This window comes from Gopherus flavomarginatus, chromosome 1 (assembly GCF_025201925.1).
Source record: "Gopherus flavomarginatus isolate rGopFla2 chromosome 1, rGopFla2.mat.asm, whole genome shotgun sequence".
In the NCBI taxonomy this organism is placed as follows: domain Eukaryota; kingdom Metazoa; phylum Chordata; order Testudines; family Testudinidae; genus Gopherus; species Gopherus flavomarginatus.
This window is the reverse complement of record NC_066617.1, coordinates 150,150,280-150,164,586: the sequence shown is the minus strand read 5'-3', so window position 1 is coordinate 150,164,586 and position 14,307 is coordinate 150,150,280. Positions and strand designations below refer to the sequence as shown.

At 55.8% G+C, this 14,307-nt stretch overlaps 1 protein-coding gene and 1 pseudogene across 2 annotated transcripts; one reads left to right on the top strand and one right to left on the bottom strand.

The window, feature by feature from the left end:
- Window positions 1-14,307, bottom strand: part of LOC127046625 (zinc finger MYM-type protein 1-like) — a 398,827-nt pseudogene that overhangs the window by 159,965 nt on the left and 224,555 nt on the right.
- Window positions 10,410-11,488, top strand: LOC127047149 (histone H3.v1-like). 2 transcript variants are annotated; one of them, XM_050945127.1, is made up of 2 exons: window positions 10,410-10,582; window positions 10,939-11,488. In XM_050945127.1, exons 1-2 carry the CDS (start codon window positions 10,556-10,558, stop codon window positions 11,260-11,262), a joined length of 351 nt encoding a protein of 116 aa, XP_050801084.1. In that variant the 5' UTR covers window positions 10,410-10,555; the 3' UTR covers window positions 11,263-11,488. The 2 variants fall into 2 exon arrangements, with proteins under 2 accessions (XP_050801084.1, XP_050801073.1); XM_050945116.1 differs by having other exon boundaries at window positions 10,437-10,450; window positions 10,859-11,488.

The following is a 14,307-nucleotide window of genomic DNA, read 5'->3' as shown; positions in this document are numbered from 1 at the left end:
CTGATGACACTCTTTTAGATAACCTGAAAGGACATGTACATATAGTAAAGAATGCAAGTGTGTGTATGCATGTTGTGTACATATAAATAGCATGTTATTAGTCCTAGCAGTAGCTGAAACCAGTCAATGTAGTAATATAATATGGCGCACAAGTGAAATGCATTTATAACACTACAACTAGCTATGAACTCTATTTTGAATTAATAGGATCTCTGTAACCTTCTGGCAAAAAGGATGTATAGCTAAATACACTTCTGCCCAACGCTGTGGAAGTTAACATTCTTTTTCTGTTGTATTAGTGGCGGCACCTGACTTGCTGGATCCCAAATCTGCCACTCAGAACTCCAGACCACTGCTACCGTTTTCTTCAAAATCCACAGTGCTTGGGTCATGAGAGGAATGTGATTCAGCTATTAATGTTATGAAATGGAAGAGGGTCGCAACAATTTTTCTGGTGGTTGTTGTATATTTAATAATTGGAGCTACTGTCTTCAAAGCCCTGGAGCCGCCGGTCCCAGACTCACAGATTGTGCCCAGTCTTGGCCCCATGCGGTCCATGGGGAGTGCCCCGTTCAGTGCAACAGCCCTTCTAGGGGGTCCACTCTCTCTCAGGGTCAGGCCCCTCCACCTCCTGGAGCCGCACGTCTCTGAGCCTTAGCACATCTGTTTCTGCCGAGGGCCCCCTCAGGGAGTCCATGCACTCTGGACCCCCGGGGCCTCCTCACTTCCGAACGGGTTGATGCAACCCTGCTCTCTAGACTGGAGCAACTCTCAGCCAGCATAAAACAGGAGGGTTTATTGAGAGTTGAACACAGCACAGGAAACTCTCAGGGCCTCAGGCCTGGCCTCTCTCTGTAACAGCACCTCCCAGGCTCCCCTGCAGACAGGTGGGCTCTGCCTGCTTTCCCTCTCGAGCCCAGAGCCCCCCCTGCTTCCCAGCTGGGCCTCTGATATCCCCGGCCCCAAGCCCCGCCTCTGTCCATGGTCTTCTCTCCAGGTAAACAGGGTCGTAAACAGGAAGGCCTTAGTCTCCTCTCCTCTCGGCCCTCCTCTGGCTGGAACCGGCTGATCAAGTCACTGGGGTCCTCTCTTCGCAGCCCATTGTCCTCCCACTGGCCAGAACCGGCTGGGTCTCCTGAGCTGGGTCTCCGAGTCACCAGGTCACCGGTCGCTGGGGTCTCCATCCTCCAGGCCATCATCCAGGGTCCTGAGTCCCGCTCCAGTCCTTTGTAACAACAAACTCCCTCTCCTCTCACCTCGTTAAACCAGTAACACCCAGGGACACTGAGTCCCACCTGCTGTGCATGCAAACCACTGAGAAACACGGAAACCCCCCACTTCGTCACACAGAGACATGAAACTGCCCAAAGAGCCACCATTGTGATTAAGAAGCAGACGTTTGTATCTGAGCATTCCTGTGTAAATGCATTAGAGGTTGATGAAGTAATTCTGGTCATTCATGCAAAAAAGTAATTTGTTCCTACGTTTTAGAAGGATGAATTCTTCTACAGCAATGGTTCTGTAATAACTGGGACAGCGCTGTATCAGCATTTGAGCTGCAAATGTAGCAAGATGGCTAACTTATGACAGAAAGGTTGGCAATAGCATTTTTAAATGAGGCTTCAGCTGAAAAGTCATTGCTAATTTTTTTTGTTCTTTGTGCATTATAGAGAAATTTAAATTGAATGTTCCCGTGCTAGTTAAATGACTATTCATTAGCAATATGTATAATGTAGTAGTTCACAAAGGAATTGGTGTATTGATTGAGTCTTACTTGCTTTGTCAAAATTGGGAAAACAGAGCATGGTCACCCATTACCTTAAGAAAGGGCCAGGAGCACGGGACTAGGGGGTTGCAAGGCTCTGGCTGGGGGATCGAGGCCATGAGACTTGCCGCACTCGGCTGGGGGAGCGGGACCACGGGGTGGTGGGGATCTGGCCAGGAGAGTGGGGCCGTGGGGCTCCGGCCAGGTGGCGGGTCCACGGGGCTCTGGCGGAGAGAATCGGCCTTCAGGGTTGCAGGGCTCCAGCTGGGGTAGTGGGGCCGCGGGACTTGCCGTGCTCGGCCGGAGAAGAGGGACCAAGGGGTTGTGGGACTCTGGCCAGGAGAACGGGGCTGCGGGGTTGGGGGACTCCGGCTGGGCAAGTGGGGCTGCGGGGTTGCAGGGCTCTGGTCAGGAGTGTAGGGCTGCTAGGTTCCAGGGCTCTGGCTGCAGTAGTGGGGGCTTGCCGCGCTCAGTCAGGGGAATGGGACCGCAGGGTTGCGGGGCTGTGGCCAGGACAACGGGGCTGCAGGGTGTGATGCAGTAGGGAACTGTCTGTGTGGGGGATGGGAGAGCCGGGGATGACTTTAGGTGAGGGACAGGACCTAAGCCTGTAACCTGAGCCAAGGAGCGGGGAGGAAGGTCAGCACCTTTGCCCGGGAATCTGGAAAAAGGAAGGGACCTGCTGGAGGAAGTTGGTTCAGTTTCGGTTTTGGGCTGGGTGGTTAGAATTCAGGGAATCCTAAGCTGGGAACTAAGCTTTCTGAACCCCCAGAAGGACCAGATTGAGGGGTCCTGGTCATGCCTACAAGTTCTGCTGTAGCCTGCGTTCCTGTTGTCCAATAAACCTTCTGTTTTACTGGCTGGCTGAGAGTGACTGTGAGTCCCAGGAAGAAGGGTGCAAATCTGGACTCCCCCACACTCTGTGACAACTGGTGGTAGCGGTGGGATCTACTGCACCCTGTGGACCGCACTTCCTGCAGTAAGTGACTGGGGAGCAGTAAAATGAAGGGATGATTTTAGGGGTAATTAACCCCTGGGAGTGTGTGACCAGAGAGAAGGACTTTTGCAGTAACAGGGGCCTCCAGGGGATTGCAGTGAGCAGTCCCACGGGCAGAGGAATCTGCGGCTCAACCCTGGCAGTGAGGTGGAGACCTCAAGAAGGACTGGCACACTAGAGGTCTCCCTGGAAACCATGGGGAGCGGCGAGCACCCCAGCTTGTGAGTGGCCACCAGGAAGATGTATGCCAAGCGGCTTAACTACGAGCTGGTGGAGCTCTGCAAGCAGAGGGGGCTGCACAGAGGGTGGCTCACCAAAGACCAGCTAATTGTCCAGCTGGAGGAGGGAGATCGCTTAAATGAACTGATCCCTGTCTATGAGGGAAGCAGCCTGGCAGATGCAGCACAGGCACCAATATCTGTCCCCGCTGGGAGTGGTCAGCCAGCAGCTGAGGGCTTCCTGAGACCCCCCTTCCTATGCCTAGGGGAAGGGTGTGGAGGAGCCCAGCGAATACCGAGGGCACGTGACCCAGCCGGCCAGCAGGGAATCCTCCTGGTGAAGCTCATTCGCCAACAGGGGATTGTCCCGGCAACACTCGGCATCCGTGGAAAGGAAGGGGATGGAATGGGAGAGAGAGCTAAAACAGAGAACTGGAGGATAGTGAGAGACAGAGACAGCATGACCAGGAGGAGAAAGAGAGACAGAGGGAACATGAAGCAAGACAAAGGGAACATGAAGAACGACAGCATCGTTATGAGATGGATCTGGTGAGGCTGAGGAGCAGCGGGCCCCCAGCTGCGGGGAGTGAGGGGGGGACTAGGACTGTGCGGAGCTTTGATAAGTGCATTCTGGCCCAGCGTAAGGAGGAGGAGGACATGGATGACTTCCCGGATGCCTTTGAGACAGCCTGCGAGCTTCACTAGGTAGATCCTGCAGACAGGCTCCGAGTTCTCACCCCCTTACTGGACCCCAAAGCCGTGGCACTATACCACCAACAGGAAGAGGCGGAGAAAGGTAACTACAAACTATTCAAACAGGCCCTACTGTGCGAGTTTGGGCTGACTCCTGAGATGTACCGGGAGAGGTTCTGGAGTCAGTATAAAACCCCTGAGGTCTCATATCTGCAACTAGCCGTCCACATGAAGGGGTATGCCAACAAGTGGGCAGATGGGGCCCAGACAAAGGGGGACCTGGTTAAACTGCTGGTACTGGAGCAACTGTATGTGCGGTGCCCATCCTACCTGAGGCTGTGGTTGAGGGACCAAAAGCCAGAGAACCCACAACATGCAGGGCGGCTGGCCGATGAGTTTTTGAAGAGCCGGTCGGGGGGTGGCAGGGAGGAGTCCCAAAGGAACAGGCCAGTTGCGATGCAGAGAGAGAGTCATCCTGGGACCTCCCAAAGGGGGAATAGGGAGAACCCCTTCCCAAGGGGAATGCCAAGCATCATCTACAACCGACCGGTTCGAGGGTACCAACGGGACATGAGCTACTATCACTGTGGCCAGAGGGGCCACATACAGTCCTAGTGCCCCAGGCTCAAGGACAGACTGAGCAGACTGACCCCACACCGGGTTAACTTGGTAGAGACCCAGCTGGACGAGGGGCAACGTTTGCAGGAAATGGGGGCTGGCCACGTACCGCCTGTGAAGGAGGGAGGAGGGTCCCAGGTCAGCTCCTCTGGGGGGGCTGGATGCTCCAGGCTCCGGGTTTTTGGTTTACAGGGTGGGCACGGGGCTGCCGCTCTGGAGAGAGTGCCTTGTTCCCCTGGAGGTAGATGGGAAGAAGGTCACTGGGTACTGGGACATGGGCGCAGAGGTGACACTGGCCCGGCCCAAGGTAGTGGCCTCAGATCGGATGGTGCCCAACACCTACCTGACCCTGAGGGGCGTGGGTGGGACCTCATTCAAGGTGCCCGTGGTGAGGGTACACCTGAAGTGGGGGGCCGAGGGCCCCAAGGACGTGGGAGTACACACACATTTGCCCAAGGAGGTGTTAATGGGGGGGGGACCTGGAGGTCTGGCCAAGCAATGCCCAGGGTGCCCTGGTCGTGACCTGTAGTCAGAGTCGGCGCAGGGCACTGCGCCCTGACAACGGGGAAGGTACTCTGCCCGAGGCGCAGGACCCTAACCTGGTGAGGAGGGAACGCCTAGGGACACGGCTCAAAGAGGCTGCGGCCTCAGACCCAACCAGTGAGAGAGAGCAGGTCCCCATCCTTGTCCCAGCTGCTCAGTTCCAGGCCAAGTTGCAGAAAGATCCCTCCTTGCGGAGGCCAAGGGACCTGGCCGACCTCAGTGCAGTACAGTCCATGAGGAAAGGTTGCAAGGAGAGGTTCCTGTGGGAGAAGGGGTTCCTGTACTGACAGTGGGCTCCCCCAGGGGAAGTAGAGTCATGGGGGATCAGGAGGCAGCTGGTGGTTCCCCAGAAGTTTTGCCACAAGCTACTGTACCTGGCCCATGACATCCCTCTTGCAGGGCACTAGGGAATCCAGAGCACCAGGCAGAGGCTGCTACAGAACTTTTACTGGCCTGGGGTCTTTACCCATGTCCGACAGTACTGTCAATCCTGTGACCCCTGCCAGAGGGTGGGGAAGGCCCAGGATAAGGAGAAAGCAGCTTTGAGGCCTTTACCCATCATAGAAGAACCTTTCCAGAAGGTGGCCATGGACATAGTGGGACCTCTCAGCAAGGCGACCCGGTCGGGGAAGAAATACATTCTAGTGGTGGTAGATTTCACCACTCGCTACCCCGAGGCAGTGGCCTTGTCCTCTATCGAAGAAGACACCATGGCAGATGTGCTGCTGACCATTTTCAGCTGGGTTGGGGTTCCCCAAGGAAATCTTAACGGACCAAGGGTCCAACTTTATGTCGGCCATGCTCCGGTGCTTGTGGAGTGCTTGGAGTGCTGTTGTCTAGAGTCGGCCCTGTGGGGAAATAAGCAGTAGGGGAGGAAGGGGGTGGGATGGGGAGGAGATGGAGCATGGGATGAGGAAGAGAAGGTGATAGAGAAAGCGGGGGCAGGGTAGAAGCAGGACCCCAGCATTCAGCATCCCCTTGGCAGCAGCTGAGGCTCGCCCATTAAGCAGCCCTATTGAACCATCCCCTGCCTAGCCCCACCTCCCCTGCATCTGTACCACCCCAATGAACCATCAGACACACACCTCACAGAGCCCCAGCCAGCTGAACTTGGTGCTCCACCCCAATGAGCCCTATCTCCCCTGTACCCAGCCCCCCCCTGCGCTGAGCTCCCTACACCTAGACAACCCCTGCTGAGCCCCAAGCACCTTCACCTGGAATCCTCTTCAGAGTCACATTGCCCCATCAGCCCCAACGAGCCCCTGTGAATCCAGATCCTCCACTGAGCCACCTGCACCCCGACTGCTCCACCCAGAACCCTGCTAGTCCCACCTTGATCCCTCCCCTGAGCCCTCCACACTTGGATACTGCCAGGCTGAGCTGCCTCCCACACCTGATGCACCTGGTGCAGAGAGGCAGTGCCCAAAAATATTTCTGGGACAGGCTCATTCCTTACACTGGGTCAGGATTGAGTGCAGCCCTGTCCTGGGGGGGCGCTGCAGGGTGAGCTCCCACCTTCATGCAGCCAGTGGTCTGTGCTCACCCCGCAGGCCGGAGCTTCCATGTTTGTTTATTGACAAATAAAATTTGCAGAATTTTAAAATAGTGCACAGAATGTTCAATGTTTTGGTGCTGAATTCCCTCAGGAATATGGAACTCTGGACAGTTGTGGGGGGGCTGTGAGAGGGGCACTAGGCAGTAAGAGGTGCAGGTTATAGGGCTCTGTGGCCAGAAGGGCACTGGGCATGGGAGTTGCCAGGCATAAGGGGATGGGGTAATGGGCAGGGGGTAGTATGGCAGAGCACACTGGCAGTGCAGGGCTTGGTGGGCCAGTATGCCTCTGGCGGCTGCGGGTTTGTAAACAGTGGCCTTGTGTGGGGCTGTGTGGAACTTGGCTGTGCCCTCCTTCCTCCTCCCCCCCCGCCCCGATGCCTTGCCCTTGGCCAGTCCCTCACTCTGGGGATCAACCCCCCTCGTGCCATGCCCCATTACCCCATGGGAGTCCACAAATCTGTTTGGTGCCAGGCCTACAAAAGGTTGATCCGGCCCTGTCCACGCCTCCTTGTGCTGGGCACTGCAGGGACAGTTGGAGGGACAGCTGGGTGATGTGGTGATAGATGAATGTGTAAGGCATGCAGATGGGTGCAGGTTGTGTGTGGCATACAGTGAGGATGGATGGGGGCTGGAGGGTTGGATGGACAGCGGGACAGATGGAGAGCTGCAGGGACAGATGGTGACGTCACAGGCCAGAAGTGTGATGGGATCCGCTCATGGCCGCTGGCCCTGCCATTTGCTGCCCCCATCTGCCCGTCGGACTCTGCCCCATCTCTTGCAGGCAGCACTCAGCGGAATCCAGCTCTGTAGTGTTACATTGGTGCCTACATCCAGTGCACACCTGTGTGTAATGTGCTTCTGGAGAGCTCAGACATGGACAAGCATGTGGGCTCCCGGCTGCTGAACCAGCTACTCCAAAGATTGCCCCAGATCTCACGCCCCTTGGGCAGCAAGACTCTGGCTGGAGGGTTCCTTGTTCCTCCTCACAGCCAAAGCAGCCTGCTCAGCACAGAGACTGAGGTCACCTGCCTCTGTGCAGCCTCTAGCTGGAGCTGCTCCAGTCCCAAATTGCTGGTGTCCTAGCCTGGCTGGAGTTGGTGTGAGATCCTAGCGAAGTCAGTTCTTTCTCTCCGGTAGATTATGATTTTCCCTACTGCGGTTAGTTGCTCTTTCTCTGCTTTCCCATAGACCCTCCCCAGAGTCTGTCACTGCTTCACCTGAAAGCTGCTTCCCTTTCGGGTCTGTGTGTTCTGGGGTCTCTGCTGTCAGCAAAGACACTGCTCTGGCTCTAGGCAGGTGCTTGCCAAGGTAGGGTTGTAAGTTAGAACTTTCTTCAGCAGAAATTGTAGTAAAATTTGCCTTTGCCTCATTCTTAAAGTGCAGAATAACACCCATGCACAGTCCTACTCACTGGGGTATGTGTGGGTAGGTGTCCGGATGCAGTGCCCCTTGCTGCCCAGGTGGGGCAGTGCCCTATGTGTGTTATCTGGAGGCCAGGTGTGGCAGAGCCTTATGTGTATCTCCTCTCCATTACTATGCTAGTGACCCCTGCTGGCCAGGCACAGGGGTGCCCTGTAGGTGCCTTCTTGTTGGAGCAGTGACTCCTTGTGGCCAGATGCGGCAATGCCTTGCATATATACCTCCATTGTTGCTGGAGCAATCTCTGGTGGCCACTGATGGCAGTTGCCTATGTGACCCCACCACTGCCATTGCGCCTGTGACGGTTGGTGGCTGGGTGAGGCAGGGTCCTGCATGTGTATCAGCCACTGGGGCAGTGCCCTCTGTGTATCCCACTCTCATCTTGGTGACTCGTGTTGTCCAGGTGGGGCAGTCCTCTGTGTGTATTTACTCACCCCAGCCACTGCACTGGGGCAGTGACCACTGGTAGCCAGAGAAGTTGGTGCCCTAGGTGTGTTCACTTCCTCCCAGGTGGCAGGGTGCGTGGGTGGCCTGAGTGTCAGGCAGTGCCCTGGGTATCTTCCAACCCCTTTGTAGCAGTAAGCCCTGTTCCTGGTGTGCTTCACTCCCCCACTAGGGATGTGCACTGGTGGCCAAGTGGGGCAATGCCCTGTCTGTAGCCTCTGTCACCCTCTATGGCCAGGTATGGCAGAAACTGATCCCTGGCATCCCCGTGGGGCAATAGCCTCTGTATATCCCCCAGTTGGGGTAGCGACCCCTGCTAGCCAGGTGGGGCAGTGCCCTGTGTTTGCATGTATGTCCATGTGTGTCCCCTATTTGGGTAGGGACCCCTGGTGGCTACATGAGGCAGTGGGCTTTGAGTTCCTCTGCTCTCTCTCTATCTCTGACATAGTGCCTCCTGTTGGCCAGTTGGGGCACTACCCGATGTGTATCTTTACTAACTGGAGCAGTGATCTCCTGGTGGTGGCCTGGTGTAGCAGTGCCCTATTGGTATCTCCTCCCCTTGCCCCAACACATCATAGTGGTAGTGGCCTGTTTCATTCCCTTACCACCACCACCACCATTGCATCACTGACCCCGGTGGCCAGGTGAGGCAGTGCCCTGCATGTATCTCCCTCCAACCAGTGTCCAGTCTGTGACCTCTGGTACCATGTGGGGCAGTGGGCTGTGTGCACCATCTCCACTGGAGCAGTGACCGCTGGGGTCTTGGAGCTAAGATGCAGCCATCTCTGGGTTACACAGGAAGAACGGGAGTGTCTGGGACTTGGGGCGGAGTGCTCCACCTTGAATGTATGTGTGACGCTCTGAGCACTTTTTCCTGACATGAAGAAGAGCCCTGCGTGGCTGAAAAGCTGGCCCAATAACAGGTATCCCCTCACCTGTCTTGTCTCCCTGGTATTCTGGCAAGTGTCCAACTTCCCCTTTACTGCTGTTCTCCAACACCCCCCAGGCAACACCCCCTTCTCAGGTCCCTTGACCTGTCAAACCTCCCCTGGACCCTGAGCCCGATCCCAACCCTGGAAGAGCACCCCACCTGCAAGCCCTATAGAGCCTAGGGTGATCAGATGTCCCAATTTTATAGGGACAGTCCTGATTTTGGGGTCTTTTTCTTATATAGGCTCTTATTACCTCCACCCCCATCGCAATTTTTCAAATTTGCTATCTGGTCATTCTAGGCCTGCTCCGAGGAGGAGAGAGGAAATCCTGGGGCTGAGGGGTTTGTAGGAGGAGCAGTGTGGGGATCTCTCTGCCTTTGGATGCTTACATGGTAGGGGGAAACATTAAATCTGCTCTCACCATCCCTTCACACCCCGTACTTCCTCTTCCCCCTGCCCCCCAAGCAAGAGTCACGCTCTGCCTTTGTCTCTCTGATGCAAAGACCCCTACGAACCAGTCAGAGAAGAACGACCTTGCCCCTGAGGAGAAGGCAAAGGAGAATGAAAACCCAGACACAGAAGGAGAGGAAGAAGAGGAAGACCTAGAGACAGAGAAGAAGGAGAAGTAGGAAGAGCAAGTCCTGATCACTGAAAAAGAGGAGGTGGAGGAGGAGCTAGCCATAAAAGAAGAGGAGGACATGACCACAGAGAGGAAGGAGAAGGAGGACATATCTGTAGAAGAAGAAAAGGAGGAGGATGAGAACTTGTCTGCAGAAGTGGAAGAAGAGGATAAGGAGGAGGAGGAGGAGGAGAACCTGTATGCAGAAGAGGAAGAAGGAGGAGAACTTGTCAGCACAAGAGGAGGAAGAGGAGCACCTCTCCATAGAAGAGGAATAGGACTTGACCACAGAGAAGAAGGAGGAAGAAGGTGGTAGAGGAAGAGAAGGACATGGCCCTGATGGAGGAACACCTGATCATGAAGAAAAAGGAAGAAGAGAAGGACCTGCCCATGGAGCAGGAAGAGGGGCACCTGCCTGTGGAGGAAGTGGAAGAGGACTGGCCTCAGGAGTGGAGCACCTGGCCATGGAGCAGGTGGAAGAGGAGGATGACCTGGGTCCAGAGGAAGAAGAGGAGGACCTGGCCACGGAGAAGGACCATTCCACAGAGAATGACAAGGAGGACCTGGATCAGGAGGAGGAGAAGGAAGAGGACCTGGCAATGGAAGAGGATGAGGATGTGGCCATGCAGGATAAGGAAGAGGAGGTAAGTGGCTAGGGAGGAAAAAGAAGTGGAGGAGGATTAGGACTTGGCCACAGAGAAGGAACAGGAGGAAGAGGACCTGGCCACAGAGGTGAAGGAGGAGGATGTGGCCATGCAGGGGGAAGAAGAAGAGAAGGAGGTGGACCTGGCCATGGAGGAGAAGGAGCAAGAGAGGCCAGAGAGGAAGACAAGAAGGAGGAAAAGGAGGAGGAGAACCTGGCTATGGAGAAGGAGGAGGAGGAGGAGGAGGATCTGGCCAAGGATGTGGGGGAGGACCTGGCTAGAGATGAGGATAAGAAGGAAGAAGAGGAGGAGGAAAACCTGGTGACAGAGAAGGAGCAGGAAGAAGAGGACCTGGTCACAGGGGAGGAGGAGGAGTATGTGGCCATGCAGGGGGAAGAAGAAGAGGAGGCAGAGGACCTGGCTATAGACTAGGAGAAGCGAGGAATGGAGGAGGACGAGGTTGTGCTGATGCAGGGGGAAGAAGAAGAGAAGGAGGTGGATCTCGCCATGGAGGAGGAGGAGCAAGAGGATCTGGCCAGAGAGGACGACGAGGAGGAAAAGGAGGAGGAGAATCTGGCCACAAAGAAGGAGAGGGAGGACCTGGTCATGGGAATGGAGCACGTGGTCATGGAGAAGAAAGCGGAAGAGGACAACTTGGATGAGGAAGAGGATGAGGAGGGCAAAGCCAAGTCCTCCTCCACCTCCATGGCCAGGTCCCCCTTGCCCAGATGCATAAATAGGGAAGTAATGAGTAGGAGCAGGAAGGGGATCTTACCTCTCTCTATAGCATTAGTGAGAGAGATAACGGAATGGTGATGGCCAGTTCTGGTGTCTGTGTTTTAAAAGGATGGTGTTAAATTGGAGAGTGTGCAGAAAAGAATCACACAAATGATCTGAGAGCTGGAGAAAATGACCTACAGTGAGAGACTCAGACTGTAGGTGGGTGAAATTTAATGGCCTGGAACATTCAGGAGATCAGATGAGATGATCCAACGGTGCCTTCTGGCCTTAAGCTCTATGACAATCTATGAAGCATTGTCTTCCCCCCTCTGCATCCCGCTCCGATGTGCTTCACTGCACAGAAGGGTGGCTGGACAGCCTGGAGTGACCTTGCTCCAAAGCGGCTCTGGCGGAGAAGACAGCTGTGAGTGAGAGACGGCTGTGGGGACCTGGCGGGAGGGCAGGAGACCTCGGAGAAGGAGGGGGCTCCCTTGGGCAGGGAAGCAGATCAGTGGCATTGGAGGGGACAGCAGAGAGCAGGGATTTCTGGGGCTGAGGACTGGGCAGCAGCCAAAAGGAAATTCTGGCCGTAAGCGCTGGGGGCAGGTGGGGAATTGTGGGACTGGAGGGTAAGGCGAGGCTGGGGGTAGAAACGTAGGGGGCCGCTGCAAGAGGCTGGGTGTGGGCCAAGTTGGAAGGGAAGGAAGGAATTGGGATGACAGGGCCCAGCTGTGTTGCCAGAGGATCCTGCTGGCTGTGTCTGGGAAGCCTCTCTGGGAGGTTCCCAGGGGTCAGTGTGGCCTGACTCTGAAATTCTCCTTTGGGTCTTACAGGAACTAACTGAGGAGCTGTAGCAGGACTCTGGGCCCAGCTCTGTCCTCTCCAGCTCCATGGACTTCATGTGAAACCTCCCATACTGAAGCTCCCGCCCAGCTCCCCCAGCTCCGGTGCTGCTCAGACCCAGAGACGCTGCCTCCTCCATGGCCAGGTTCTCCTCCACTTCCTGAACAGCCTGCAGTGATGGGTAAGGGAACCCCTGGCCACACAGAGACACCATGGGCACGGGTGAGGACTGAATCTAGGCCCTTCACCACCATGGGCACAAGCTCTGCTTGGCTCCCATTCAGGAAGCCATGGAAGGCTCTGCCTGCAAACACTCCCTCTCCATTCCCACTGCCAGACTCTTGCCTGCAGTGACAATGAAGAAGCAGGATAACTCCTGGGGGAGAACTCCCAGGCTGCACAGTCGGGTATCATGGGGACATCTCTGGGAGCCATTGACAGAGTGTTCTGTTGGGGCCATTTTCCTGCTCTGACCCAGGGGCTCTCTGCTCCCAGAACCTCAGCCAGGGAGGCGACCCTGCAGAACATGGCCCCGCAGTTTGGCGATGGGCTGCAGGAGTCATCAGGTAGGTGTGCAGCAGCCATAGTACCTGCATTGACCAGGGACCAAAACCTGCAGCCCTCACAGCCCCCACGGATGGCAATGGGAGTGTAGCCTGGGTAACTAGCTGCTGGGGCAGGGCATATAGAGAGAGGATCAGAGCTGCAGCAAACCACTGGGCAGAGAAGAGAAGGATGTAAGGGTAAGAGGAGAGCGAGGATATCTGGGGATCTGCTGCAGTCAAGGGATCCCAGCTGGAAGAGAGAAGCTGGGTGAGTTAGACACACAAAGTCCTGCATCTTGGCAGGGGTTAGACTAGATGAACCTTGCCAGAGGCGGTCAGTTATATTGTGCCCAGGCTCCAGCAAATTCAGGGCCCTGGGGAGCCCGGCTCCACTAATGTTCAGGGCAAGGTTTCTCCCCCAGCCTTACCTGCCACCCCCACACACCTCCCTCAGAACATCCCTCAGCCCTGCCTGCTACCCCCGCGTGCCTCCCATGAGCATCCCTGCCTGCCCCATGCAGCTCCGTGCTGCGCTCCCTCGCCGGCTGCTGCCACTGAAGGCTACACAGGAGCGATGCCAGGGGCTGGCTGAGGCAGCTGCTATGCCTGTGGACGGAGGAGGAGCATGGCAGCCTTCCTTGTCCCCCACAACCCCGACAGGTGACTCTGAGTCGAATTTGAGGGGGGGGGGCTTATCTTGGCTGGACCTTCTGAGCAGCAGCCTGGAGGGGCTTGGGTGAATGTCTTGTTCCTGGGGGGAATCCTCCCCTCTGGCCCCCCCACCTCTGCCCAGCATGCCTGCTGCACCCCAAACTCCTCATCTCTGGCCCAGCCCCACACCCTGCATTCCCTCCCACACCCCAACCCAGCCCAGAGCCTGCACCCATCACCCAAACCCCCTCCCATACCCCCTCCTGCACGCCAACCCCGTCCCAGCTCAGAGCCTTCACCGATTACCCCCCCGCACCCCTTCCTGCACCCCACCCCATCTCACCCGAGCCTGCACCCAGCACCCCAAACCCCATCCTGCACCCCAACCCCCATCCCAGCGTCTGCACCCAGCACCCAAACTCCGGCCCAGAGCCCGCACTCCTCCCGCACTCAAACTTTCTCCCAGAGCCCACATCCCAAACCCCCTCGTGGCAACCTTAATTGTGGCACAGGTGGGCCATGGAGTTTTTATAGCATGTTGGGGGGCCTCAGAAAGAAAAAGGTTGAGAACCCTGCCTTAGGATGATGCAATGTGGCTGTTATTTTGCAGCCTGTCACGGCGAGAAGGGCAGTCGGTAACATTTCTGAATTAGTATTAGGCCATTTCACATCCCGATTCCCCCCAGGCTCTGTCCCTGCAGACAGACACTCTAGACTCTGCCATGCTGGGAAAATCTTCAGGTACATTATTACAACACAGAACTGACCCTTCTCCTGAGACTAAACTCACAAGACATTTTTAAACCCTCCCAGGAACACTTCCTTGAGAGATTTGTAATGGGAATTACTAGGAAAGGAATGATCCTGGGGAAGTCAGTGCCTAGCCTCCCAACCCTGCTCCTTTGGCTTTGTTGAATGAACAGATTAAAGATAAAAGCATTGTACTCAATACGTTCAGTGTCCATACAATCTCGGCGCACATTGGATTTGAAAAGTTGTCTGTCTGTACACCACAAGTGTCCATTTTAAATCGGAAGATTCATAATGCCCCACGGGCTACTTCTCTATAACACACAGGGTCACAAACATTGTGGTGAATAGC